Source organism: Poecilia mexicana, unplaced genomic scaffold (assembly GCF_051168715.1).
Source record: "Poecilia mexicana isolate PSO_F unplaced genomic scaffold, ASM5116871v1 scaffold_9, whole genome shotgun sequence".
Lineage (NCBI taxonomy): Eukaryota > Metazoa > Chordata > Actinopteri > Cyprinodontiformes > Poeciliidae > Poecilia > Poecilia mexicana.
The window spans coordinates 2,747,552-2,773,965 of record NW_028263378.1 but is presented as its reverse complement, the minus strand read 5'-3'; the positions used below and the strand labels follow the sequence as shown (position 1 = coordinate 2,773,965).

Sequence of the window (26,414 nt, the reverse complement as noted above, 5' to 3'; positions counted from 1 at the left end):
TCCATTATGAATGACTGCAGTCAATGTTCTGCTAATGTTGAAAAAAACCATTTCACAACTATGGTGTTTCCATTAAACAGAAAACGCAATTAAAATAAGTCACTAAAAACATGCCACAACATGATCCTCCGACCACTTCCTGTCTTCTTCTTCTTCTTGGTTTCCGCCAGTAGTAACATCCGGTTGTTGCTCATGTGACTCGCATGATGCAAAAACAGTGTTTCCCTTGCAGTTTTGCAAAATAAACCAATTTTAGAGTTAGAAAATACGTGGTAAGATTTTGTGTTTTTGAAGTGCAAAACAAAATTCTTAGAGAATTTAATCACTTTCCAATAACAGTAATGTATTCACCCTCCACACACACAAAGCATCAAATAAAAACAATAAAATAATCAAAATCACAGCTTTTTGTGCAGAAAGTCATGAATATTTATTTGCTCGGGGCCATGAGAGTACAACCACAAGGACACTGTGCAAAGAAAGCAAACACTAAGCTGCGCTGACGGAGCGTTTCACGGACCGAAGTGATAAATCTGCATCAGGAGTTCATGCTACAAACACAGAACGAGGCGGGAGAACGAGGCACACACAAACCAGATGAGCAAATCAAAACACTTAAAAATATCCTGCTCATTTAGATTCTGCTTTAAATGTAATAAAAGGGCCTTTTATTCCGTTCAAAAACCAGAGAGACGCCGTTTAGTTTTCATGCAACAGGCGAAACATTTCCTTAAAGATGCTGGAGCAAAAAAATTAAAAACAAACAAACCGTCTCCCCACGAAGCTGCAACACAGTGATTTAAAAAACAAACGTTTTTATAGTAACAGAAGAAAGGAGATGGAAAAAGTGTTTAAAACTATCAGAATATAATAAAGCTTATAAAACAACATGTAATGATGTTTTTATTCATACAATTAAAAAGGGCAGTCTGCATTTCTAACCGTCTGAATTTCATCTTTCAACTTGAGATATTTTATCAACTTTAAAAATGGTTTTATGGTTGTGGATGTAAATTTATGTCAAAAGACAAAAAAAATGTTTTATTTTATCCATTTTCACCTAAATAAAATCTAAAATCAGCTCTGAAGGTGGATGTTGCTTTAATTGCTGATTTTTATTTCCCACAGTGAGTTAAAATAAAAGATTTATATTATTTTAGGAATTTTAAAGATCAGATTTTAATAGTTTTTCAAGAAAATAACAGTTTTATTTCTGATTTATAAAAAAATAATAATGTCACAGCTTAGCCAGAGTAGTGAAGTAAAATACTTGTAATGTTGTAAAAATAGATAAAAATAACCAGAGTAAATAGAAAAACTGTTAAAACTCCAACCTGGGGCTCTGTGAAACACAAACAGCTCATAAATCACTTGTTTTGTATTTTTCAGATCAGTTTTATCAATTATTGTTGGAATTTCTTAAATTGTGCCTTTCTGACTGCAGGAAGGAGGCAGAAATGTCCCAAAGAAACGCAGATGAGACAAAACGTCATTAATGTTCATTAATCTGTAGACAAACTGAAATTAAAGATGCTTTTTTTGGAAAACAATATTTAAAACAAAAGTCTTATTGATCCTGCTGGAAAGGAAACATTTCTGTGGAGTTACTTTGTAAAGTGTGACCTGGTGGAAAACTAACAGGATGTAAAGAAAACAACGTCACACATGGTGGAGGTGGAGTCATGCTGAGGGGCTGATCAGAAAATCCCAGATCTGAACATTTTTTTCTCAAAAGCAAATTGCTGAACGACTGGAAATAAAGACAAAAACTAATTATTTACGCATATTTTTGGAGCGGTCTAGTCAAAGCCTCGACTTAAATCAGACTGAGATCGTATTAAAACAATCCTGAAAAGAAGAGTCATTATGAAGTTTGCATTGTTTTTTATTTACTCAGGTTATTTTTTCTGATATTAAAATGATTTTGATCTGAAATATTTAATGTGACAAAAAACTAAAACAAAAAATAAGAAATCTGTAAAGGGGGTAAATACTTTCAGCTCAACGTAGCAGTTTTTATTTTCTAAATAAACAGTAAAAGTAACTAAAATCTGATTAAATTTCTGTTTAGAATATAATAACCAAGCAAGATATTATTCATTATAATTGAATTAAAAATGATTATTAATTTTGTTGTCAAATTAGATGTTTTTAGACACAATGGGAGCTGAAACGTATTTCAACTATAATTATCAATATTATTAACGTTCCAAAACAATGAAAACATTAATCTAAGAGAACGGCGTAATCCTAAACAATTAACAGATATTTGATATTTACCTGAAAAATTAAAATCCTGGTTGAAGTGGCTGCATTTGGGAAAAACTGGATCTTTTCATTTTTACCATTTTAAGCACCAAAATGCAGAAAAAAAAGAAAACCTGAAAGAGTTTTTCCTCCACATGAACATGAAAACAAACTTTCACTGATATATCAAATTATTTGTCTTATATTAATGTGGGGAATATTCATATACTTTAAGATGAATTCATAAAATGACCAAATGTGCGTCTTTGTTTTTCATATAGAATTTCTTCTGTGCCAGACAAAAATATTCTAGAAAACTCTAAAAAACAAGATAATGAGCTGATTGGTATTGCTGTAAGTTACTGATTGATTAGTAATATATTTTAAAGTTGATGGCAGAGAAGATAAAACGCACTACAAACAAAAACAGCAGGAAGCTGGACAGAAAATGAAGATATTGTTCTTTTTTTAAGCTCAACATCCTCACGCTGCTGCAGCTGCTGCTGGTCCTCCTCAGTCGTCGTCGTCGCTTTTGCTTTTATCCGACTGATCCTGCAGGAAGAGAGAGAGACGGCGGTCAGAAAGCAGAGGACAGCGGAGGAGCTCTGGAAAAGGTCAGACTAGAAATCCTTCCAGGTTTCCGTTCGGTATCAGTGCTGTCACCAGCGCTAGTGGCTAGCTTCCAGAAGCTAACCGCTACCGTTTTAAGCTAAGTTCTCCTGGATCAAAGCGCCTCCGTCCAGCGGTTCCTGGATGAAAACAGCGAGGCGCAGCGACGGAAACGTCTGGTTTAACATCAGAACCGGTTCACACGGTGTTGGCCTCAAACATCCTTTTTCATTTCCTGGTTTGTTTTTGACCTAAAGTTCATATAAATGACACTGAATGACCTCTGACCTTCTTTTTTGTGCGACCTGCTGTTAGAGCAGCAGATGACCTCAGCTGGTAAAGAGACATTTAAACCTCCAATAAGTAGAAATGTACCAGAGCTGGAGATAAAAACGTCCTGAAGGTGGACAGTTCTGCCGTGAGCCCTGTTGGATGTGAACGTAAACCTACGTTATCGTCCAGGTCGTCGTCGCTGTCGTCGTCGCTCACCACCGGCTTGGCCTTTCCGCGGCTCTGCCTCTTCTTGCCTTTGTCGTGGCTGCGTCCGTCCCGACCCAGCTTGATCTTCACCCGCACAGACTTGGCTGAGCAGAAGTCAGAGAACAGAACCAGCGTTAAGCATCGCAATGACTTCCTGCACTGCAAAAACACAAAGTCCTACCAAGTATTTACAACTAGTCTGTAGTGCAAATATCTTAGTGCACTTGAAATAAGATAAAACTAACTTACAAGTAATTTTTCAACATATGTTCTTACATCTGTGAACAAATTAAGGCTTAGAAAGGTTTTTAAGTACATTAGCATCTAGAGTTGTTATAACAGGTCGATTTTTATTTTGTGTTTTTTCGCTGGTAGTTTGACAGCTGCAGCGGTTTGGTGTTTTCAGTGGGAACGCACCGAGTCGACCTGCAGCAGCGATTTCTAATGAGATGACAAGCTTGATTTTCAGGGTGTGTGTGTGTGTGTGTGTGTGTGTGTGTGTGTGTGTGTGTGTGTGTGTGTGTGTGTGTGTTTTAAAGTCTGCGTGTTACCTTCGGCCTCTGAGTCATAGTCGTCATCATCATCCTCATCGCTGTCATCCTCGCTGTCTTCGTCCTTGGCGATCTTTTGTCTGGCGCTCTTGAAAACAGACTGGAGAACAATGGAGTCCTCGTATATCTGTTATTAAAAATATAAAAACATCTTTGAACTGAAGGTTAGGACAATTATTTAAAGTGACGGCAGCAGCTGTTTCCCTGCAAAGGCAAGCAGACTGGTCCCAGTGGGACCAGAAGGCTCAACTATGAACGGTGAATTTTAAGTTGTTAAAATTCATTTTGGGAAGAGAAACATTGTTTCTCTCCATCTTATTAAATAAACACAAACTGCATGTGTGAAAATGTACAAATCCCCAACAAAGGATTTAAAGAAGGTCCAGATGAAGTCAGTGCAAAGTGATGAAATATCAAGGCTGAAACGATTAATCAGATTTATCGATTATTGTCAACTAATCTGAACCAGAGTATATAAACTCAAAAAAAAGAAAGAACAACATTCAGAGCAGCAATTCAGCCAAAACTGTTCAAAAACACAAACACGTTTTATTTAAGATATAAAAAACTCAGCAGGCAGTTTTAGCTTCACCAAATTCTTCTGTGTCTCATTTGAGACGATAAAATGTTTATTTTCTTATTCAAAAAATTTATTTAGATGAATTTGAAATGCTAGTCAGCTGCTTTCAGTACAAAAAACAAAACAATTTTTTTTAAAAATGCTTTGTTGCCATGGTTACACATCATAACAACTGTCCAAAAGTAAAAAATAAGACAAAATGAGTTAACATGAGGCATTGTTTGGTCCAGATATGCAGCAGAAATGATAAAGAACCAGAAAGTACCAAAGAGTCAAAAAGGATAAAGATGCGTCACTTTGCCACAGACAGACCAACCAACAGAAAGACTGAAGGAAACACAGAGCTGTGAGTTAATCTGAGAACATGAGGAGGTGAAGGGTCGATCAGAGAAAAGCCGTTTGGTACCTGGGATCCCTCCAGGTTGAAGGTTTGAGCGTTCTGACACAGAAGCATCACGTCCTTCTCCAGGTCGCTCAAACTTCGGTATTTATGGTTTCTCACACGTTCCTGTTACCAGCGAGGAAAAGTGTTACGTCTTTTAAGACTCAGTTTTCTACAATCACAATGAAGGGCTACAGTTTCTCATATTAATGAAGCTTAAATCTACAAATAATTATGACCAAAGCTGCTATAAAACTTCCTGACCTCAGGGAGATTATTCAGAAACATCTAATCCCCCAAAACCCACAGAGACATTTATGTGGTACCTAACATTTCCCAGGGCAGGTGGAGATTAAACTAAAGCCCTTCCTACACCTGCATCAGCATCTTATCTTTAAGTTTGGTCTGATGTCACTCACCTTGATCTTCTTGAAGTCGACGGGTTTTCTGATCAGCTCGTAATACTCTGGCAGTTCCTTCCTGGACGGCAGCTGGACAAACACCTCGCTCAGCTGCCTGCCTGACCTGGAAACGGAAAAGAAACCTTAAAACTGGGATTCACAGCTCAGAGGGAACACTGCTGTTGGTTTATAAACCTCTGAACGGCTCAGCACAGATTAAAGATCTGCTGCTGTTGGTTCTGGTTCTGCTCTGCATCCAGAACCAAACGAGGAGAAGCAGCATTCAGCTTACAAACAAACTTTCAGAAAACTGCAAAACAGCCGAAACACTGAGTTCCTTTACATCTAGACTAAAAGCCTCCGTTTTTACAGTTCCTTTTGAAACACAATAAGTGAAACATTGACCAACATTTTGATGTGTATTAATGGTTTCCCATTGTTGTCTGATGGTTTTATGACATTTTATTTTTGTGCTTTTAAGATGTAAAGCACTTTAAACTGCCTTGTTTCTGAAATATGCTACATAAATTAACTTGACTGACTGATTAATGACCAAACCCAGACTAATTTGGAAAAAATCAGCTTTGATTTGCTGAAATGAAGAAAGTGGATCAGCGTATAAACAGCAGGGCTGTCATGAAGACCAGAGACATGATTATGACCCACAAATGCAAAGAAAATAAAAACTCAAGCAACAGCCAATTTATGGAGGATTTATGTATTAATTATCAGATTTGCAGGTTGAAAGACCATTTCACTGAAGCAATTCAGCCCAGATACGGTTTTGTAATTAGCAACTAATAAGAAGAGTCCCTGTTTCATGAAGTTTAAAGGAAAAAGGAAGAACATATTCGCAGTTTGTACCTTTAATTTTTAATAAGCTCAGTGCTGTTCGTCTTGCAGACATCTACATTTATTCAAGTTGAAGTTAAAAGGCTGTAAAACCAAGTCCAACATGTTGGAACCCATGAATATTTATTTGCCAGCTACAAGTACAAGCAAAGATTACAAGGTTGTTTACTACCTGAAGTTTCCCCAAAGCTAATTTCCCCAGAGAAGGAAAAGAGGGGGAACAGATTTTAGTCGGCAGAAGTAGGCGTCGGAGTTTCCTCTTCTGCATTCATCTTGTAAACAGACACAGTTGATTGCTTCTGTCAGAAATGTTTTCAATGCCAACAACACAAGCAGCTCCAAATCTGAACCATCTGCTTCAAAGTGTTCAGATGACCGCTTCACTGGCGGGTTGTGCCAGGAGACTTCCTGTTGTCGTGTTTACAACCCGCTGAATTATTACTTTTCCAAAATTTGACACGATCTTAAAAAATGGGCCGGAGTTTTTGACTTTAATCACAACTTCAACAGCCCAGATGGGATCAAAATATAAAAAGGAAAAACAAAGCAGCAACTCTTCCATCCACTTAAGCAGATGTCTTCTCATGTTTGTCCTGGATGATTTGAGAAGCGGTTGGATAATACGGCTAATGAAGAGTCATAGGGTTTGCCATTAATCTTCTTAATGACAATCTGTTAGTGGAGTGAACTCTCTGCTGCTGCATTTGGATGTTTGCTGAAATGCCTGCAGGGGTTCTGAGTGTTTTACAGAAACACCCACACTCTAAGCCCCCATCAGAAAGTATCACAAAGCAGAAAAAAGTTTTTCCTTCAAGATTTTCTTTTTAATGTCAGAAAAAGCAAGAACTTCCATCACTGGTGGTAAGTCTTTTACGTCTCTCTGGAGGAGGTTTGGCCAACTCTTTGTTTGCAGATGCCACAGCATTCTAGTCAGTGATGGGATTTAAAAATGTGTTCTGGTTTAGTTACCTCTGTGATGAACTGTGTGTGTGAACTGCAAGCTGCCAAAACAGCAGACAGGCTTCAGATCTTTCCTTCAATGTTATCGCATATATATTTACATATAAAGCATTTTTTAACATCTGAAGGTAAAATAGTTACTTGATTGTGCTATAAATCAAGTAATGTGCCTGGAAATATATAATGCTCCCCACCTGTTACGTAAAATCGACTGCGAGTGTTGCATCATGCTCTAATGTTATTCTAATGTTGACGGTTTCATGCTTGTTTACAAAGTCTTTTGGCATTCAGCTGGGCAAAACGACCGGGTGGACCTAGCTCCGCCTTCGAGGCGCAGCTCCTCCCTCACTCAGCTCCTTCAGACTAGCCAGCAGCAATTAGCAAACACCTGGTGGAGCATCAGCTGAGCTCATTGCAGGACCTACTTCTCAGAGCAACGCTGGTAAAAACGTAGTTAAAGGGTTAAAAAAGGAGCCATGTTGTGATGACTTCCTGAAGGCGGAGTTTCAGAAAGAGCAGGAGCTTCTTAAAGAGACAGGGGCCCAATTTCAAGGCGTTAAATCAGGAAGTCGAGCTTCATTTTAGTCATATTTCATATATATATAATTTATTGGTAACAGTTTCTTAATATTGTGTTACTGTTAAAGTAACAACCTAAATATTGCAATATTTATTGGAATATTTATTGCACAGGCATACTGTGCAATAAAATAGCACAATATGCCTGGAAAACATATTTTTAATAAAAGTTTTAGACATGTAGTCCTGCAGTTATAAAAATGATTTTTTTAGTTCATGTATTTATTCATATTCTGCTTTAATCCCTTTGTTTTGTAATTAGATAGAAACCAAAATATTTATTGCATCTCTAATCTTAATAAGGTTAAATATATATAATCTGAACGCCTCAGGAGACCCAAATATCGCCCAACTCTGTAGTCTGATATAATCTGTGAAGTTCCCTGGATGTGGAGTCCGGAAACGTATCTTCAGATGTCTGCCTCGCAGTGTGACGGCACCATGAATGACTGCAATTCCTAGAAACCTCAGAGCAGCTTGGTTTGTTTATTTACGGCTCTTGATGTGAGATCAGGAAAACGACTGATCCCAGAACAGTTCTCTGAAGGTGTGGCGGCTCTTTATCTGCTCAGATTTCCACACTGACAAGCCTTCGTGTGTTGTAGAGAGGAAATGAAGCTTTGTTTATTTTTTACTGCTTCACACAGTTTGGAGGTTGTTTTATTTATTTATTTGGATGAGAAAAGACAAAAGTCTTCAGTCTGGAGCTTTGGTCTCAACTGTCCCTTTCTATTCTCTGTTATTGTGACAGGCCAACATATGCTGTGAGAACAACGATCAACGACAGAGGCAGGAATCTGACTTCTGGATTTATAAAAAATCTCCAGTTTAATCATATTCGAGTGGCTTTTCAGCTAAAAGTAAAACATTATTACAGGATCAGCCTACATGAAAACTGATTTTTTACTTCCTATAGGTAAAGATATTTTTTGTAGAGGCACTAATGAAAGTCTACAATCAGGATTATAGGAGGAGAGAGATGCTGTTAATCAGCATCTTCGCTGCCCGGTCTTTCTCCTGCTGCCTGAATGAAAATTCGGCCGCTATTAAAGCAGCGAAGGGTCGAAATGAGACGTATTCAAGGAAACAGATTCATCCTTTACTGGATGAATGTGAAAGAATCCCAGTGTGGGCCGATGTTTTTATTACGACTGAATCCTATCAGGTTCTCCCAGGATGTGTCTGAAAATGGGTTAAAAATGAAAGGATGAAGACTTAAAACAGAAAACAATGTACTGTGGTTCACTGGCATCACATCCAGGTTTGTTTTTGATGAATAACATTAAAACATGATGTACAGCAAAAAAGAGAAAGATTTTACATAATACTGGCCCTTTAAAATCAACATAAACAGTTTTCATCTTTCCAGCTCCATGTAGCAACACAAACATCACGCCTGTTGACTTTTCAAACATTAGTTGGTCATTTTCTTAAAATAAAAATGTTGTCATATCCAAATTTATACTTTCACTTTCTTAAGAAAGGCTTTTGCTGCAGTGCCAAGATCTGCTGTTTGAAATATGAGTTCTGTGAGAAAACCTTTGGCTACTTTACAGAAATATATTTCTTTACAGGCGTCGTATTTCAGTGCTTCATCAGTAGCTTAGCGGGTTTCCTCCTCTTCCTCCAGAGTCATTTTGACCATTCACACAGCTCAGTGCACAATCAGTGTCATCAGTGTTTTCTATAAAGGGCCACTGCTGTATACACACACACACACACACACGCACACACACACACACACACACACACACACGCACGCACGCACGCACACACACACACACACACACACACCTGGCCGCCTTTTTTCGGTCTGCTCATTGGCGACAAACTCGAACCAAATGGGCTGGACCACATCTTCCGACATGGAGCCAGCACAGCAGAACCAGCGGCGGCGCGGCGTAGCGCCAACATGGAGGACAGTGATTAAAAAGGTCATGTTCTTTATACGAGTCCTTCCAGAACCATTTTGGCTTCAGATTCGGTACCTTCCTATCGTCTCGGACCAGGTTTCCTGTTCTAACCTGACAATAAGAAGGTCTTTTCATCCACACAACGGATGTTTTCTCTTTTTTCAGTTATTACAGCAAGAAACCATCAACCAGGCTGAAACCTGGGAGTAGTGATGGACTCTGACCTGAACCTTCATAGCCACATAAAGACAGTTACAAAGTCGGCCTTCTATCACCTGAAGAACACCTCCAGGATTAGAGGACTGATGTCTCAGCAAGATCTAGAGAAACTCATCCAGGCGTTTATCTTTAGTTGCACTGATTACTGCAACAGCGTCTTTAAAAAAATCAATCAGCTGGTCCAGATGCTGTTGCTGGAGTTCTGACTAAAACCAGGAAGATACAGACATCAGCCCAGTTCCAACATCCTTCCAATAAGAGAAAAGACTTTAAGATACTGCTGTTAGTTTATAATCACTGAATGGCTTAAAGATCTGCTGCTGTTGGATCAACCTTCTGGTTCTGGTTTGCATCCAGAACCAGAACCAGAACCAAACATCAGTCCAGAAACATGAGTGTCAGGTTAATTGGCTTCTCTAAATTCTCCCTAGGTGTGTGTGCATGGCTGTTTGTCCTGTCTGTCTCTGTGTTGCCCTGTGACAGACATGCGACCTGTCCAGGTACCTCCAGGTGACCTCGAGGTGACCTGTCCAGTTGACCTGTCCAGTTACCTCCAGGCGACCTGTCCAGGTGACCTGTCCAGGTGACCTGTCCAGGTGACCTGTCCAGGTACCTCCAGGCGACCTGTCCAGGTGACCTGTCCAGGTGACCTGTCCAGGTGACCTGTCCAGGTGACCTGTCCAGGTGACCTGTCCAGGTACGTCCAGGCGACCTGTCCAGGTGACCTGTCCAGGTGACCTGTCCAGGTACGTCCAGGCGACCTGTCCAGGTACCTCCAGGCGACCTGTCCAGGCGACCTGTCCAGGTGACCTGTCCAGGTGACCTGTCCAGGTACCTCCAGGCGACCTGTCCAGGTGGTCTCCAGGTGACCTGTCCAGGTGACCTGTCCAGGTGACCTGTCCAGGTGGTCTCCAGGTGACCTGTCCAGGTGACCTGTCCAGGTGACCTGTCCAGGTACGTCCAGGCGACCTGTCCAGGTGGTCTCCAGGTGACCTGTCCAGGTGACCTGTCCAGGTGACCTGTCCAGGTGGTCTCCAGGTGACCTGTCCAGGTGACCTGTCCAGGTACCTCCAGGTGACCTGTCCAGGTGACCTGTCCAGGTACCTCCAGGTGACCTGTCCAGGTGACCTGTCCAGGTACCTCCAGGTGACCTGTCCAGGTGGTCTCCAGGTGACCTGTCCAGGTGACCTGTCCAGGTGACCCCGAAATGTTAGCTGGAGAGGCAGCAGCATCTCCCGACCCCACGAGGGACAATGGTGTTAGAAATGGATGGATGGAAACTGATTGTCCAGCGACATTTGTTGTCATGACAGGCTGAATCGTAATCGGGTTTTTTCAGCTCCATTTATTGTAATCGTTTAATTGCTGGGACATCTATGGTCCAATAACCGGTCTGGCAGTCGGTATATTAGCATCTGTTTGGGTTGAATTTGCTGGTGGTGAAGAGACTACAACATGGTCTAAATAACGTTTCCATGTCTCTGGGTTGTGTTTGCTTTTCAAAGTGGAGCAGCTCTACCGTACCCGTCCCTGTAGTTGATGACTGTGTCGATGATGGTGTTCATCTGCTTGGTGACTTTGGGCGGGTTGGGCGAGAGCTTCTCGGCCGGCGGTCGCCCTCGCCTCTTCTTGGCCTTCATGCCGCCGTCGTCTCTGCTGGACGAGTCTTTGTCCTGGCGCCGTTTGCGTTTACGCTTCTTCAAGCGGATTTCCTCCTCCATCTCCTCCAAGTTCCCGTCCTCGATGGCCTGAAAGTCGGAGCAGAACAGAGACCGGGTTTAATGTTACTTCGCCTCATGATAACAGATGTTGCAGGATAATAAACAGTCCCAGGAGTTACTGTGATAAATGATGATGTTGCTGTTTTGAGAACATTTTCAAGTAATATAACGGCTGAACTGGCATAATAACCAAGAACACATTCTCAAAATGAATAAACTTTAAATTCTGATGAACATCAAACCTGGAACTGGAAGACATTTTAAATATCCAAAATAAATAAACAACAGAAACAACAAATAAAATGAATTATGAAGTCTCTGAGCACAAAACTGTCGTTCCAAAAAAGGAGCTGAGACCGAAACACCAGACTGGAGACTTTCATCATCCAGTTTTTGGTAGAAAGAGAAAAACAATAAATCATGCAGAGACTTCATCATAATTTATTTGTTTATTTATTTGGATATTTAAAATGTTTTCCAGTGTTAAATATTCATTAGAAATTAAAGTTTATTCATCTTTGAGGATATGTTTTTGCATCATTTTGCCATTATTACCATTTTATTGCTTAAAATAGTCTCAAAACAACAATATTATAGTTTATTAAGAAAACTTCTGGGACAATTTATCATCCAGCAAAATGTTTCATTGTGACAGCCGTCGGTCACACAACCAGTTTATCAGTATTTCAGATATTTAAAACAAAAAATAATTAATAATTACTGATTAACTAATATGGAACAATTCAATCATGAAACTTTTTTCAGTGGGATCATCCAGCTCCACTGTACATTTTTTAGTTATTTACATGTCTATCAGCGTTCTGCACACCTTAATTTTCCAAATAAGAGCGTTTTATGCTGTTTTTAAGCCATTAGACGTGGAGCTGAAATTAGGCCCAGATCTTTGTGTCACCTTGTCACGGTGGTTTCTGTTCTTCTGGTTCACCCAGCCGGCGTGTCGGCCCACATTTCTGATTTAATGAGCGTCTGTTTAACCGCAGCTTACACTGGTCCCAACATCCTGTCACCTTGGCCTCAAAGTGTCTTTGTTCTAATTCTGTTTTTCCCTGAAGCGTCTGAGCAACTCAATAAAATTGATTTGTTGAGCTTTTGGTGTTTCTCTGGAGGAAAAGTGCTTATTCGTTGTTTGCCACCAGCGTCCCACAAAGCAGAACTTCTAATTATGTTCAGAAGTTATAATTATATAATATGAAAGCAATAAGCAGCATCAGCATATCACCACAGGTGGAGGATCTAAAGGGTGCAGCGTTTTTAAACAGTAGTCAGAAGCTGAGCAGCAGCAAAACTGAAGCACGAGAAAAAGAAACAACTTGACATTCTGTTGTTTTTCTGTCAATCAGAGAAAATTTAGAACCAGCAGCACAGAAATATGAAGTGTCACATTTCTGTTGCTCCAAATGAAAAGATCACAGAACGGTTGAAACCAAATCGATTGTTTTTATCTGTAGCAACATATTAAGGTGAGGGTGCGCTCCGACTGGGCTTTTCTGGCCGATCAGACTTCGTTTTGTCTGAAAAGTCGCTAAATAAAGGGAAAGTGGCTGAATTTCAGAACCTTCTGGTATATTTACAGAACATAATATCAGTGGATAAGACATGCAAGTATCAGCCGATCACCGATCTAACAAAATTAAGAAAACTGTGGCCGATTTATCAACGTTCTTCTAATTAAGAGTGAATTATTTTAGAACCTAATTGTTATTTTTGAGATAGTTTTACCAGACTTGGGGAGAAACAAGGTACATTTATTCAAGTAACCTTTTTGAAAAAATGTACTTTCAGGAGGATTTTTACTAAGCTGTACTTTTTACTTTCACCTGAGTAATTTTATTATGAAGTATTTATACTTCATAATAATTTATAAATATAATTTATTTATACTCGTACTAGAGAAACATTTCTGGATTTTCTACCCACTGAATGAAAAACAAACATCCAAAGACACACACCTGCAGTTTTTGTTAAAGTTTCATAAGTTTTTTATTGAGAGAAAATAATTTTCTTTTGCCTGATTTTATTTTTTATTACTTATATCAGTCATTGTCATTGTCATCCTTAAACCACCAAAATTTCCATTTAACTTTACATTTTGGTCCGTCTGGTGATGTAATTTTTAACTATTAAATGATTCATAATTTGATGAGTCACTCAGGACCCTAGCAGACCATTTACCAAATATTTACCAAATACTTTTTTACTCTTATATTAAAATATAATGAACAATAAAATGAAAGTTATAAAATGTTGGGGAGCAAACAGAGACAGTAACTGTAGAAAAAGTAACAGTGGGAATAATTATAATGATGATAAATAAGTAATAAAACTGTGTCCATGTGTTTGTATTTATAAGTGAGAGTGAATCGAAGCGGAGGAAGACGCTTTCTGTTTCTAAGCTAAAGAACATTTGGTTTCATGCATCCCAGTGGTTGCAGGTTTTGCTGGATGAATCCTAACTGGTAGGAAGTTCTTACCCGCAGCCACTGCTTCTCGGTCAGCGTGTCGCTGTAGTCCACGTCCCGCCGGCAGCGCGACCCTCGGCCGAACATCTTCTCCTCCTCTTCCTCGTAGGTGAGCCGCTCCACCTCGGCGTCGTCCTTGATGATCCACGACGGCAGCTCGTCCTCTTCCATCAGACGAGGCTTACGCTTCGGGTTGCGGGCGTCCTCGCGCCGACGGTCCATGTCCATGCGCTACAGGACGACAGAAAGGAGCAAGAGGAGCTCATGAGAAGACGAAACAAAAAGAATCAGCGCAGGGTGTGAAAAGATATTGCAGATTGTTTTTTCACTTTGTTTTACATTTGATTTTATTTATTAGGGGAAAGAGGTTAAGTCACGTTAATAAATCACTTAATTAGGAATAGTTAGGTAACAGAAAGCAACACAACAAGCATGAGTCTAAAGAACTTCCAACATTAAATTAGAAACCATTTCATTGCACTTTAAAGTTTTTTTGAATATTTCAAATAGCAGTACACAGACTGCAGCTTTCTGGACAATAATCTTTAGTTGTTGTTGTTCTGAGTTGGTAACAGCAGGTTAACTCTGGTTAACTAAAAACAACCAACACGACCAGGTGGATTTAGAAACAAACCAAAACGCCACATGTGATTCCACTGAAGTTTGCAGCAATCAGGTTGTGTTAATGATGTCTCTGTGCAGCGTGTAGACATGATGAAATGCTCCTGACAGATCATCAGTGTTTGAAGTTTTTACTGTCACAGAATCACATTTCAGTAAATGTAAATTAACTTCTTACCATGAACAGATCAAATTCGTCTTCATTACGCGCTATCATCTGGTTAAGGGTTTCATCATCAGGGACCTCGTCTTCATCCTGAAACAAAGCAGAAGACGTCATCATCAGGACGCTCTAAATCACCCATTCAGGATTTAAAACATATTTACTGCCAGACAGGGAAAAACTCAAGTGTGCTGTTCAGATTTCAAGTAGGAAATAAACAGCTAAGATTGGGCATGAAAAATGACTGAAGGGCAAATTATTTGCACATCAAAGTGACGCCCTCATTGAGCCGACAAGGATTTAATTAAAATTTTCCAAACGCATAACACATACTTTACCTCAAGAGGAACAATCAGCCATTTATTTTTCTTACAACTCCAGCACTTACATGACGAACTCGGGCCGGAGGATCGTGTCTGGGGTCTAAATGCTGAAGAGCATCAAAACGCAGCTTTCCTACCTCGTTCTGCTCCTCGTGCTCTAGAATGGCCTGCAGGAAGGCGCGCCGCTCGTGGCTGGAGGATTTCTGGTCGAACATGCCGGCCTGGATGACTTTCTGATCCACGTTCAGTTTGTATTTGGCAGCAGCCAGGATCTTCTCTTCCACGCTGTTGACGGTGCAGAGGCGCAGAACGCGCACCTCGTTTTGCTGCCCGATGCGGTGAGCCCGATCCTGGGCCTGCAGGTCCTGCAGTTACAGGAGAAAATGTCATTAACAGGAAGTTAAAGGCATTTACACTGCAGGCGTCTCTGCTGCGCTGCACTGGGAACCCAAGAGGTGGCTGAGAAAGAAACATGGGAACATAAAGCCAGTGATAAAAAGGATGTGTGGTGTTATAAAATACTGTAGTTCTCCACTTCCTAATTTTATACTTTTTTGTACATTAATCTCTCACTTCATCTGCGACTTGAGCGAGACTTCAACTTGGTTTCAGAATTAAATCCATGTTTTGTGTGTATGTGTAGCATTTATGTATAAACAGATCCATATGTTCATTAACTTAGTTGGTATTTCTATTAAATGTAGTTTGTTTTGGTAGATTATTTTGAAAACGCAGACGCTGTGCTCCTAAAATTGCCTGTTGATTTTTGCTCTGGCAAAGATAGAATCAGTCCTAATTTTAACAGATAGCGATGCAGAGGTAGCGTAAACGCCCTCACTGACTACAAAGTGTTTGTCTTTACTGTAGAGTTCGTTTCGTGGTGGAGTGGAGACAAAAGCAGCGTAAACTGGGGTAACATTTAAGGCTCTTTTCACACCTGACAGTCCAGTAGAATCGGTTCAATTCAGGGTCAAAATTGCAACACTTTGTGGTTCTCTGTCATACTGCACAATGTGAGACAAACTAAACTCTCAAAAAGCTGTTCCCCTCCTCGCCTGTGGGGGCGCTGCACCACTGAAGGAAAGAACATGAAAACCTTTAAAGAAGAAACTGAGTAACTTCCTTCTTCACGGAATGTAATGGCGTCAGATTTTAGCGCTTGTAGGATTTCTGTTTTGTTTTTGATAGAAAAACTATGAGCCATTTTACCCACTAAAGCTAGACGCACATTTGTTTTGGTTTTATTTACCCAGAATGCCCTTTGCTGAAGCCCACTTCCTGCTGTTGAAGCTCAACGTTCACATGTTCATTCAAACTGCACCAGAGTTCACTTCAACCAAACCGAGATCGAGGTTTGTAGGCAAACCACAGTTTGCTTTTTTGGTCTGCATCAGTTTGGTTACACGTTCTCACCTCCACAAATGAACCAAGTTCCAAAGCAAAAGGACCAGAGTTTGATTAATGCAGACTAAACAGGACTGGTGTGAATGTGCCTCTAAAGACAAAGGCCTTCAGAGACAAATGATAAAAACTGCTTTACATGTCGACATGATTGTGTTGTGATGGACGGACCTGGTGCGGGTTCCAGTCGCTGTCAAAGATGACGACCGTGTCGGCGGCCTGCAGGTTGAGCCCCAGGCCTCCGGCTCTGGTGCTGAGGAGGAAGATGAAGTACTGAGACCCTTCCTCGTTAAATTTCTTTAGGAGTGCGGCTCGGTCCTCGGATTTGGTGGTTCCTGAAAACAAGGATCTTGTTATTGATTTAAAGATTTACTTTGTTTAAACTGAAGCAGAGAATTACAGGAAAAAGAAACAACTTGGCAATAATTCAACAAGCCAACTGTTACTGCTTTCCTCATTGGAGGAATGTTTACAACAGAATAAATGAAAATAAAAAAATTAATATGTAATAATAGAAACATACAATCTTTCACATACATAAAGTACATTATTGTACTCCTCTACATAATGATGTCTACATATTTATACATATACTGGCGAAAGCAGGAATATGTTCTAACTATTTACACTAGTTACATTTAGGCTTATAAAATTATTCACAACTAGCAGCTGCGTCTGTAGCAAGAAGCAATAAATCAATTCACCGCAGGATAAATTAAAAATAAACTAAATAATTTCCTTTTTCTTTCTTTCTACCAAAAGCTGGATGCCTAAAGTTTTCAGTCTGGTGTTTTGTTCTTTTATTGAAGGACAGTTTTGTTTACAGAAACTTCATAATTAATGTTATTTGTCAAATTATTTATTTTGGGTATTTAAAATGTCTCCCAGTTCACGTGTTAAATGTTCATTAGAATTTAAAGTTTACTGATGTTTGAGACGGTTTCTTTGTAGCTGACAGCCATCTTGGTAGGTATCCTTAACTAACCGTCATGGCAGTTGCTATGACAACAATAAACAAGCCACAAGCTCTTATGTTTCCATAATCTGTATTATACGGGTTGATCCTGACAGCAGCCATTTGTTGAAAATTTCTCTTGCACATTAGTCAAGAGTGTTAACACACGTTCTTTTTGTTAGTTAATTAATTAGTTCACTAATTAACCAGTAAAATACCTGCTCGGCATATTTCGCAGGTGTGATCTTACCATCAAGGCGTAGATACTGGAAGTTGCGATAGCCGAAGTAATCCTCCATGATGGTCATCAGAGACGTCATCTGGCAGAACAGCAGGACTCTGTGTCCAGTGGCATGGAGCTTCGGTAGGATCCGATCCAGGAGCTCAAACTTCCCAGAAGCTCTGTACAGGTCATGGCTGATGGAGACGATGGCATTAAAAATCATTTACCTGCTCAGCTGCTGTTTCTTTGTAGTATAAGACAAATAAAAATGTTTTATGCTTTCTTTAGTTGATCAAACTAATGTCACTTAAAACCAGAGTTGTTTTTCACCAGAATAAAAAATATATTGATATGTAGTCATATACAAAATCACCCAACATGTTTAGTGTGTCTAAGAAAATATAAACAAATACAAATGTAAACTAATTTTGGCCAACAGAAACACTCAGCAACCAAATAGCAATAAAAACACCGAAATACACAAAGGAAACAAACATCAGTTTTACAAGATGTTAAAAAGAACCCAAATATTACCTGCAGAATCCTGTTTAATATAAAAGAAAATCTGTGTTTTTAAAAAGCTCAGCAGTAAAAAGAAACATAAAAACCCCTAAAACAATGAGCTTCTGATCAGGAACATTTTCATTTCTTCCATCTGACTCAGACGTCTCCACTGGAGGAGAGACAGTCTGTGTTTAGGTTTTTAGCAAACTGATTAAATAACGGCTCATTAAAGATGATAGTAATAATATTAGACAGAACAAAACCTTGAGCCATTCTGCAGAATATGTCTGGTCAGTCCTACCAAACCTTGTTTAAACTCTGAAAAGTTCTAAAAGTACGGTGACGTTTTCACCTGATTGAGCTGTCTTCTTTCACATTCAATGCTTTGTAAGTCAGATGATGAAATGAGCTGTGATGCTGTAGAAAAGAAGAGCTCTTTTATGTGTAACTTACCCATTGATGATGCCATTCGGGTAGCCCAAGTGCTCAGCAAAAGACTCCTGAATCAAAGAAAATGTCGGATTTTCATTAGGAAAAGGTGTGAAGTCCTAAAAATAAAAAAATATCTGAACTCGGAAGAGCTTTGAAAATACACCACAGAGCCTTTTGGGTTACTTTGATGTAAACAATGAACAAAGATAACAAACCAAAATGTTCAAAATGGAAGATAATGATGTTTTAACGAGAAGACAAAACTGCACAAACAACTCCAACTTCTAAGACCTCAAACAGCCACTGTGACCAGCGAGCAAACGACCCTACATGGAGGAAAACTGAAACAGCTGTAAAGGAGTTGAACTAGTGAAGCATCAGAAACATGTATTCGTGCCAGCAGAGCTCACCTCTATGTGCTGGAACATGTAGGGATGGTTGCAGATCTTCTTCAGCTGCATGATGGTGTTCATCAGAGTCTTAGCTCCGCCTTTGCCCTGAAGAAAATAAAAATATTGTTACGCTTTGTTGTGAATTTAGCTAACCTTTGCTTCTGTCCTTGTAGAAACAAACTAACTTAAACGAAGCAGGTAATCAATCAATAATGTACTGCATCATCTCTACATGTCAGAATTTCACTTTTGGATTTGAGTTACTGAACCACCTGAACTTTGAATGAACTTCTTATAATTATTTTGTATTTTATCAAGATGCACGTCCACACATCAGGCTGAAAACTGTTCGTTTGATGTAAAAACAGCAGGAAGGCGTCATTATGAGGATAAAAGTCACCTTCTTGTCTTTCTCCGAGCCGTCGGTCAGCAGGATGCCTTTCTGCATGTGGCGGTAGAGAACCCTCTGGATCGCAGACATGTCGCATTTTATGACGTATTCCACCTGACGAGTACAAAACAGGAGGGATTATCAGCACCGTGGAGACTTTCTGGCTCAACGGCACAGAGAGAAAACAGTAAACACAAAGTGAAGGAACCAAAACGGTTATTCTGACATCTTCATAAGGCAGTTAGTTCACTCTGAAGCTGAAGACGATTTTCCCCAAAATGCACAGTTCCAACATGGCGACCCCATCACTGTCGATAATTAACAGCTGCAGCTGACAAGTTGCACAGATCAGCAGTTAAAGGCCGACAGCTTCAGTTTCCCCTTGAAGAGGAAAAATGTCACTAAAAGGTCAGTAAAGAGAAAGTTCAGCTAAGAGACAGCTGGGCAGAGATTCAAATATGATTTATAAGAGATAAAAACCAACAACTCTCAGAGGGAAGCAGGTGCTGCTTGCATCAGCACACCAAAACATTTCGTCACCGTGAAGAGGAGGAGGAAAACAATGATGAAGTTTCTCCAGATTTCAGAAGGTTTTTTTCACCACTGATGTCAGAAAGCTTCAAAGAGGAGGAACACATCCAATGTGAAGGTGGTTTGAGAAACAACTTCAAGCGGGCTGGAAAACGTAGAACCTTCTAAGTGTTGTTTCAGATCAATACAAATAGATATTGATTAGTTTAATTATTTTAAATATCTGTCATGTTACCAAACCAGCACAGATTAACTAGAGATTGAGTGGCTAAAGCCTTTCCTCTGCCTACATTACCCAGAATGCCATGCGGTTCCGGATTGAAGTTCAGTGAAATTATTGAACATTCTTTCAAATTTTATATTTACCAATAAAAGATAATGATTCTGAGCTCTGGATCATCTCTACATGTAAATGAACTGAACTTATATAGAGCTTTCCAGTCATTTGACCACTCAAAGCGCTTTACACTTTACATTCGCCCATTTGCACTCAAATGCTCACACATTTACACACCGATACGCAGCTCGGTGGGCAATTTGGGGTGGGGTGCCCAGGGGCGCAGTGCCCAGGGGCGCAGTGCCCAGGGGCGCATTGACATGTGGCAGGAGGAAGCTGGAATCGAACCTACAACCTTCCGATTGCAAGACGACTACTCTACCCACAGAGCCACGGTTGCCCACTGTCATACCCTTAACTGTCACCCTATAAAACGTTAACATCGTGTCATCGTGACAGTTAGGGGGTTAAAGGTCGAGCAGCAGTGAACATTTTGCATGTCGTAACAAACGTCAAAGTAAACATCTCACTTTCTCAGGCAGCTGAGACTCCACCTCCTTCTTCAGCCTGCGGAGCAGAAACGGGCGCAGCACCTTATGCAGACGGCGGATGATCAGGATGGTCTCTTCCTCGTTAAGGTCAACCTGAAACAGACGAGGGGCAGAACCTCAGAGTCCGGCCGGGCAGCCAGTCCTGAACTGACCGGGCCTCTGCACCAGCTGTCCAGGAGCATCCCTGGACATTTTCACTGGGGATCCACTTTCATCACTACTGATACTCATATGTGAGGGTTCGTATTGGCCAATACCGATCCAACACAGAAAAACAGCTGAGCTGAAGTAAAACGTTTCCTTTTTTTTAAACAATATAGAATTACAAGTTTATTTGTTACCTCTGCACCAGAACAGCTTCACCAGCTTGATAAGCATGAAAAGCAGCTTTAATTATTCAGCCTAGGGTGGGCAATATGGACTTAGAATGTTACTGCCATATTTTGGTACTTCATTAGTTAGTTATGCTTCCTTAATAGAAGAAGAATAAGTTGTAGCCACAACCCAAATAAAGGAAATTGTGCAACACATTTTAAAGGAAAGCTGTTAATTTAAACCCATTTTAAGGTTTTTCTACTATAACAGTCAGAAGAGCCTCAGTTTAACCCGTTACCCTCTCTCCAGTCATGGCGAACGGCGCGTTGAACCACTGCTCGAAGGTGCTGCAGCTTTTAAAGATGGTGGGCAGCAGGAAGTTGAGCAGGGCCCAGAGCTCGGGCAGCTTGTTCTGCAGCGGCGTCCCGGTGAGCAGCAGGCGGCGCGGAGCCACGTAGTGGGTGTTCAGCACCTGCGTCAGCTTACAGTGGTGGTTCTTCATGCGGTGGCCCTCGTCCACGATCATGTACTTCCAGCGGATCTGAAAACACCGGCGGTGGAGTGAGAACTGCAGCATCGTTAAAATGCTCCGAAACAGCAGCAGGGCAGAGAACTGAACAGAAGCACTTTATGGAAAAAGACTAAATTATTCCATGGATCAAATTTAGCCCTGAAGTTCTTTGCCTTGGCTAATTAAATATCGTATTTTCCAGACAATACGTTGAATTTTTTCCAAGGTTTTCAGGTTAGGGATGTACAGAAAAAGACTGTCAGCTAAACCTCTGACAGCTAGCTAAGCAAGGTTAGATGGTGACTTAATGGAGGATTTCCCTCCATTAACGAATAGACACATAAAATATTGTTTTTATATCAGTTATTTTTACTACTTTGGTTTCCTGAGAGACTCAATTTGGGGTTTGCATTAGCTGAAAGCAAAAATCATCAGAAATAAATGCTTGAAATTTATACTTTAAGTTAATAAATTTGTAGATATTTGTCTGATATGTTTTAGATGCACCTTTTTAAGATGCAAGTGTTTTCCACATTTCCATCCATCAAAACCCTGCTCTCATTCTTAGGGACATCAAAGCTCTGGCTGAAGCCAAAAGTTAAATATTGCAAAAAGAGACTGATGCTTTTAATGCTGCAAAACTCATTATTTCATTCAGGATTCATTTTGTAACGTTGTACAGAAATAAAAAACAAAGAAAAACAACTGAATATAAGAGATTTCTCTTCAAACAGAACCGGTTTTTTGAAAGCCTGAAAGTTCAGAGCGGTTTCGGCCAACGGGACGCATCTTTGACGTCTTTTACCTTCGCCAGGATGTGTTTGTCCTTGATGATGTATTCATACGTCGTTATGAGGACGTTAAACTTGCCGCTGCGGAGCTGAGGGACGAGACCCCGACGCAGACCAGGAGTTCCCTTAAATGGAAAAGGCAGAAAAAAAATAAAGTTAGCAAAAAACAGATGAAAAACAGCTCAGGTGAAACAAAACAACAGATTTGATTTTACCTTGTAAGCAATTTTGACCACAGAAGGAGCCCATTTGTCAAGTTCATAAACCCAGTTGGACAAAGTCCTGAAAAAGAGCAAATGAAACGTTTCAGCTGTAACTTTCATCACTGGATGGTGTGGATGGTGAACCTGGAGCACTCAAAGCGTCCGTCTTCAAAGGCAGCAGCTTAAATTACTTTAAGAGCCACTTCGACTCCATCATGTGCAAAGATGCAGGAAGGAGAGAGGAGAGACACTCGAAGATTACTGCAGAGGACCGGCGTCCTAATTGGACGACTTTCACAGGTTCAGAGAAAATTGTCGACATCAGACAGAAGGAATCCTCCAGGATGGCCGGAGGATTTCAGCTCACATTAAGACATTTCTAACAAAAGGTTTCATTAAAAAATGAAACTCTCCCTCCATTTGGACTAAAGAGAATAAAAGGGAATCAAGGTTGTCTCTGCTGAAAGCATCGCTTCCCCACTTTAGATTTTTATTTGTATAAAATTGTGAAACAATTATCCACCACTTCAGTCCAGTAAAACACCCTGTCCTGCTGCGTGTTTGTAGTAGCAGGCTGTCTACGCTAAAGCTGAGGACGGCTTACGAGAGAGGAACGATGATGAGGTAGGGGCCGTTGAGCCTCTTGTGCTCCATCAGGTAGGTGATGAGGGCGATGGTCTGGATGGTCTTCCCCAGGCCCATCTCATCAGCCAGGATGCCGTTCAGGTCGTTGTTGTAGAGGGACACCATCCACTCCAGACCCTGGACCTTAAAAACACACAAACAACATTTCAGACGGCGACACGCAGAGCTGCAAAGTTTCTATCGCAGAAAATGACACACTGCAGATAAACCAGCTCTGTTTAGTCCTCTGTAGTTCAACTCCAGTTTGGCTAGAATGTCTGGCTCGTTTGTGGAGGTGTGAATGTGTAATAAGATCAAAAAGTGAAGAGAAAACAACAGAATTTAAATAAAATCTGAATGTCAGTTTTTCTACCCCAAAAAAGATTTTCCTGGTGAGCTCGCTGCGTTTGTTTTTCCATCAGAGAAATAAAGCAGGTGGAAAAATAAACAAGCTGCAAAATAACAATGAACAAAAGACAGGATGATGAAACGGAACAAAAAGGAGGCCAGCGGCTGCAGAGAGGAGGTCCAATTATAAACCCCGTGTCTCCGATCAGCGCGTCCGTCAGCGATGTCTCCAGAAACAGAAGGCAGCTTTATATTAGCACAAGAATAGAAATATTACTGCTTCTCTAAATTCTCCAGGTCTGTTATGCAGATCGATGCTGGAAGTGGAAACAAGTGATCCGATTATTGGAGAATCCCTAAGGAGCAGCAGCACCGCTCACATGAAACCAACCCAACAGTAAATTAGCAGGATGTGCAGAGAGACAACTGGATGCTGAAGGAAAAATAATGTGAGCTGCTCCCAGTTTGGTCGTTCGTCCTCCACCTGAGCAGCACAGTGAAACCACAGCAGATCTGCTTGGTCACACCTGACTGCCTGCAACAGGTAAGAACTCATTTACAGACACGCAGGACAAGATGGGCATCGGCTTAAACGGCTCCAGAAGGATCCAGATGTCTGACTAATTGCAAACAATATGCTAATGGATGCAAACAACCACAAAACTAGGCTGCAGTCAGCCAGCTTCACATAATTTATATGCTAATTAAGAATATGAGGATTATTAAGATGCAATTTTTCCTAAACAAATGATCTGGCTGCTGCTTAACGTGTATTAAAAGTACAAATCTCCAGCAGATTACTTCCTTCATGTTAGAGTTGCACTGAGCAGCTTTTTGCTGAACAATACAGATTTCCAGGTTGTTTGAGCTTTTAAAAGTTTATTTTAATATCTAGAGACAGAAAAGCTCATTAGCAAGAAAACACATGAACCGTAAAAGACAGAAACGTGCTGCAGGTTCGTATCTCTGACTCAAACACAGAATGAGGAGATTATGTGACTACAAGCATTAAAACTTCACCTAACTTTTATTGTTAAGTTAAAAATTGGATCAAAGATGGAGAAGAAAAACTAAATCAGATTTTAAAAGTATCTGCCTGCTTATCTCTGGTCAAGATTCAACAAAAAGATTCGGGCATCACAGATTACTGTAGCCAGAACTTTAATATGTTAATAATTTAGATTAATTAATTACATACATTTTAATAATATACAATAAATCATTTATTTCATTTTCAGGACGGAACCTTGTGAATCCAGCGTTTCTGGTACACCCATAAGTTTGACGCACATCATCAGCTCCCATCAGTGATGGACGATAAAGCTGCTTCAGGGTTAATTTAAGCTTCTGAAAGGTGATGTGTGTGACTGTGTTCCGGTAGGATCCGTCCTCCAGCAGGACTCCAGTCAAAGGCCAACAGGGTCTGCAGGTACCGACTCTGGATTCCCAGTTTAGGTTGAATCCTCCCCGTCAATTTCCATGTAAAGGACATTTTCACCCTAAATGCTTGGATATTAAAGTCAAACAGAAACTATGTGGCTCAGATTTCTGTTAAGACCAGGATGTTTACCTATTGCCCTTCAGTTTGTTCAGGGGGTGAAAAAAATCTACATTAAATAAATCATTTCTAAAAGCATTTTTTTGGGAATTTGAAGTTTGGGTTGGGAAATCTACAACTTTGTAGTTCAGAGCTGAAAACTGCAAGTGGTTCAAGTTTTCAACTTTTATAAAAGTTTTTTTTCAGCATGAAATTTCTATTTGACCAAACTGCTGAAATTAAACTAAAAGCAGATGCGCCAACATGCATGCTGCACTGTGTGCGCTGAATGAATTTTAAATGGCAGCCAGCTCTTTCACTCATGGAAACAAGACAATTATTTGTTAACTACAATAGGCTTTTAAAATCCATCTTAACGAGCAGAAAATGACTACTCCATTACTGTCACCGCTGTATGTCTTTTCTGTTAGACAACTGTCTTTTTGACTGATTACTGCCAGGACGACGTACGAGTCCGTAAAAACCTGCTTCTCCAACGCCGGCGAAGCGTTTTAACAGGAAAATATGCAACATTAAAGAGTCAATGAGAGGAAAAATGACTGCAGATGAAGCTGAAAGTCTGACAAGAAAAGGGATTTTAAAACCAAAATTAAAACTCCAGCTACCCGATTAGGTCTAAGATAAAAATGTGTTTTGTTTTAATAAGAATCTGGAAATATTTATTCACATTTTGCAACAAAAAAAGAGAATAAAGCAGCATAATTTTGGGGGGATTTTAAAACTGAAGACCAATGATTTTAGACGTGTTTTCAGATTTTATCTCAGCCGTCGGCTGCTCTTCATGACGTTTGTTCTCCTCTCAGGCCTTCGCAGAACAGAAGGCCGAGTTCCAATTCACATCCAACTCCCACTTAGAAGGTTTCACTCATAAAAAGGAAATATTTCCCTCATCTTTCCTCTTAATCACGGCTTTGTGTTGTTCTGCGACACAAAACCCCAACAAGCCTATTTGAGGTTTGAGTTTCTGAGAAAACATGAAAAGCTCAAGAGGAATCAAAACTCGAGCAAAAAAACAGATGAATTCATTTCAGCCAAGTAAACGGCTAATTTAATCCAATCCAAGAGTGCAGATCTGTTCAGTCTAGTTCTACGCCTTGTGCCCTGAGTGACGTCATGCTTTATTTATTTATTTTACATTACTTTTAGAATTCCTAATTCCACTTTCTGAACCGTCTGAAAGGTTTGTTGGTGTTTATTTCTGGTATTTAAATGTTTAAGTGTGCTGTACTGCTGCAGAGTTATCAAATAAATGTGTAAATCGGTACATTTATGTCTTCAGAAACGTTTTAAGCTGGTTCAGCTGTTTCATTTAATCAAGTTTAAGCC

The 26,414-nt window shown here is 40.1% G+C and overlaps 1 protein-coding gene across 1 annotated transcript in view; it reads right to left on the bottom strand.

Annotated features, from left to right (window-relative positions):
- Positions 1–405: 405 nt before the first annotated feature.
- The window catches only part of smarca2 (SWI/SNF related BAF chromatin remodeling complex subunit ATPase 2), a 40,437-nt gene continuing 14,428 nt past the window's right edge, over positions 406–26,414 (bottom strand). Inside the window, exons 16-34 of the mRNA XM_015012075.2 lie at positions 23,163–23,326; positions 22,571–22,637; positions 22,370–22,480; positions 21,352–21,594; positions 20,718–20,831; positions 19,389–19,493; positions 19,007–19,093; positions 18,618–18,664; positions 17,688–17,854; positions 16,654–16,817; positions 15,219–15,446; positions 14,774–14,851; positions 13,987–14,205; positions 11,298–11,521; positions 5,269–5,374; positions 4,874–4,975; positions 3,888–4,014; positions 3,307–3,440; positions 406–2,799 (exon numbers count right to left, since the gene is read on the bottom strand). Of these exons, the coding sequence (XP_014867561.2) occupies positions 2,761–2,799; positions 3,307–3,440; positions 3,888–4,014; positions 4,874–4,975; positions 5,269–5,374; positions 11,298–11,521; positions 13,987–14,205; positions 14,774–14,851; positions 15,219–15,446; positions 16,654–16,817; positions 17,688–17,854; positions 18,618–18,664; positions 19,007–19,093; positions 19,389–19,493; positions 20,718–20,831; positions 21,352–21,594; positions 22,370–22,480; positions 22,571–22,637; positions 23,163–23,326 (2,526 nt within the window). The 3' untranslated portion in view covers positions 406–2,760. The remainder of the gene's footprint in view (positions 2,800–3,306; positions 3,441–3,887; positions 4,015–4,873; positions 4,976–5,268; positions 5,375–11,297; positions 11,522–13,986; positions 14,206–14,773; positions 14,852–15,218; positions 15,447–16,653; positions 16,818–17,687; positions 17,855–18,617; positions 18,665–19,006; positions 19,094–19,388; positions 19,494–20,717; positions 20,832–21,351; positions 21,595–22,369; positions 22,481–22,570; positions 22,638–23,162; positions 23,327–26,414) is intronic.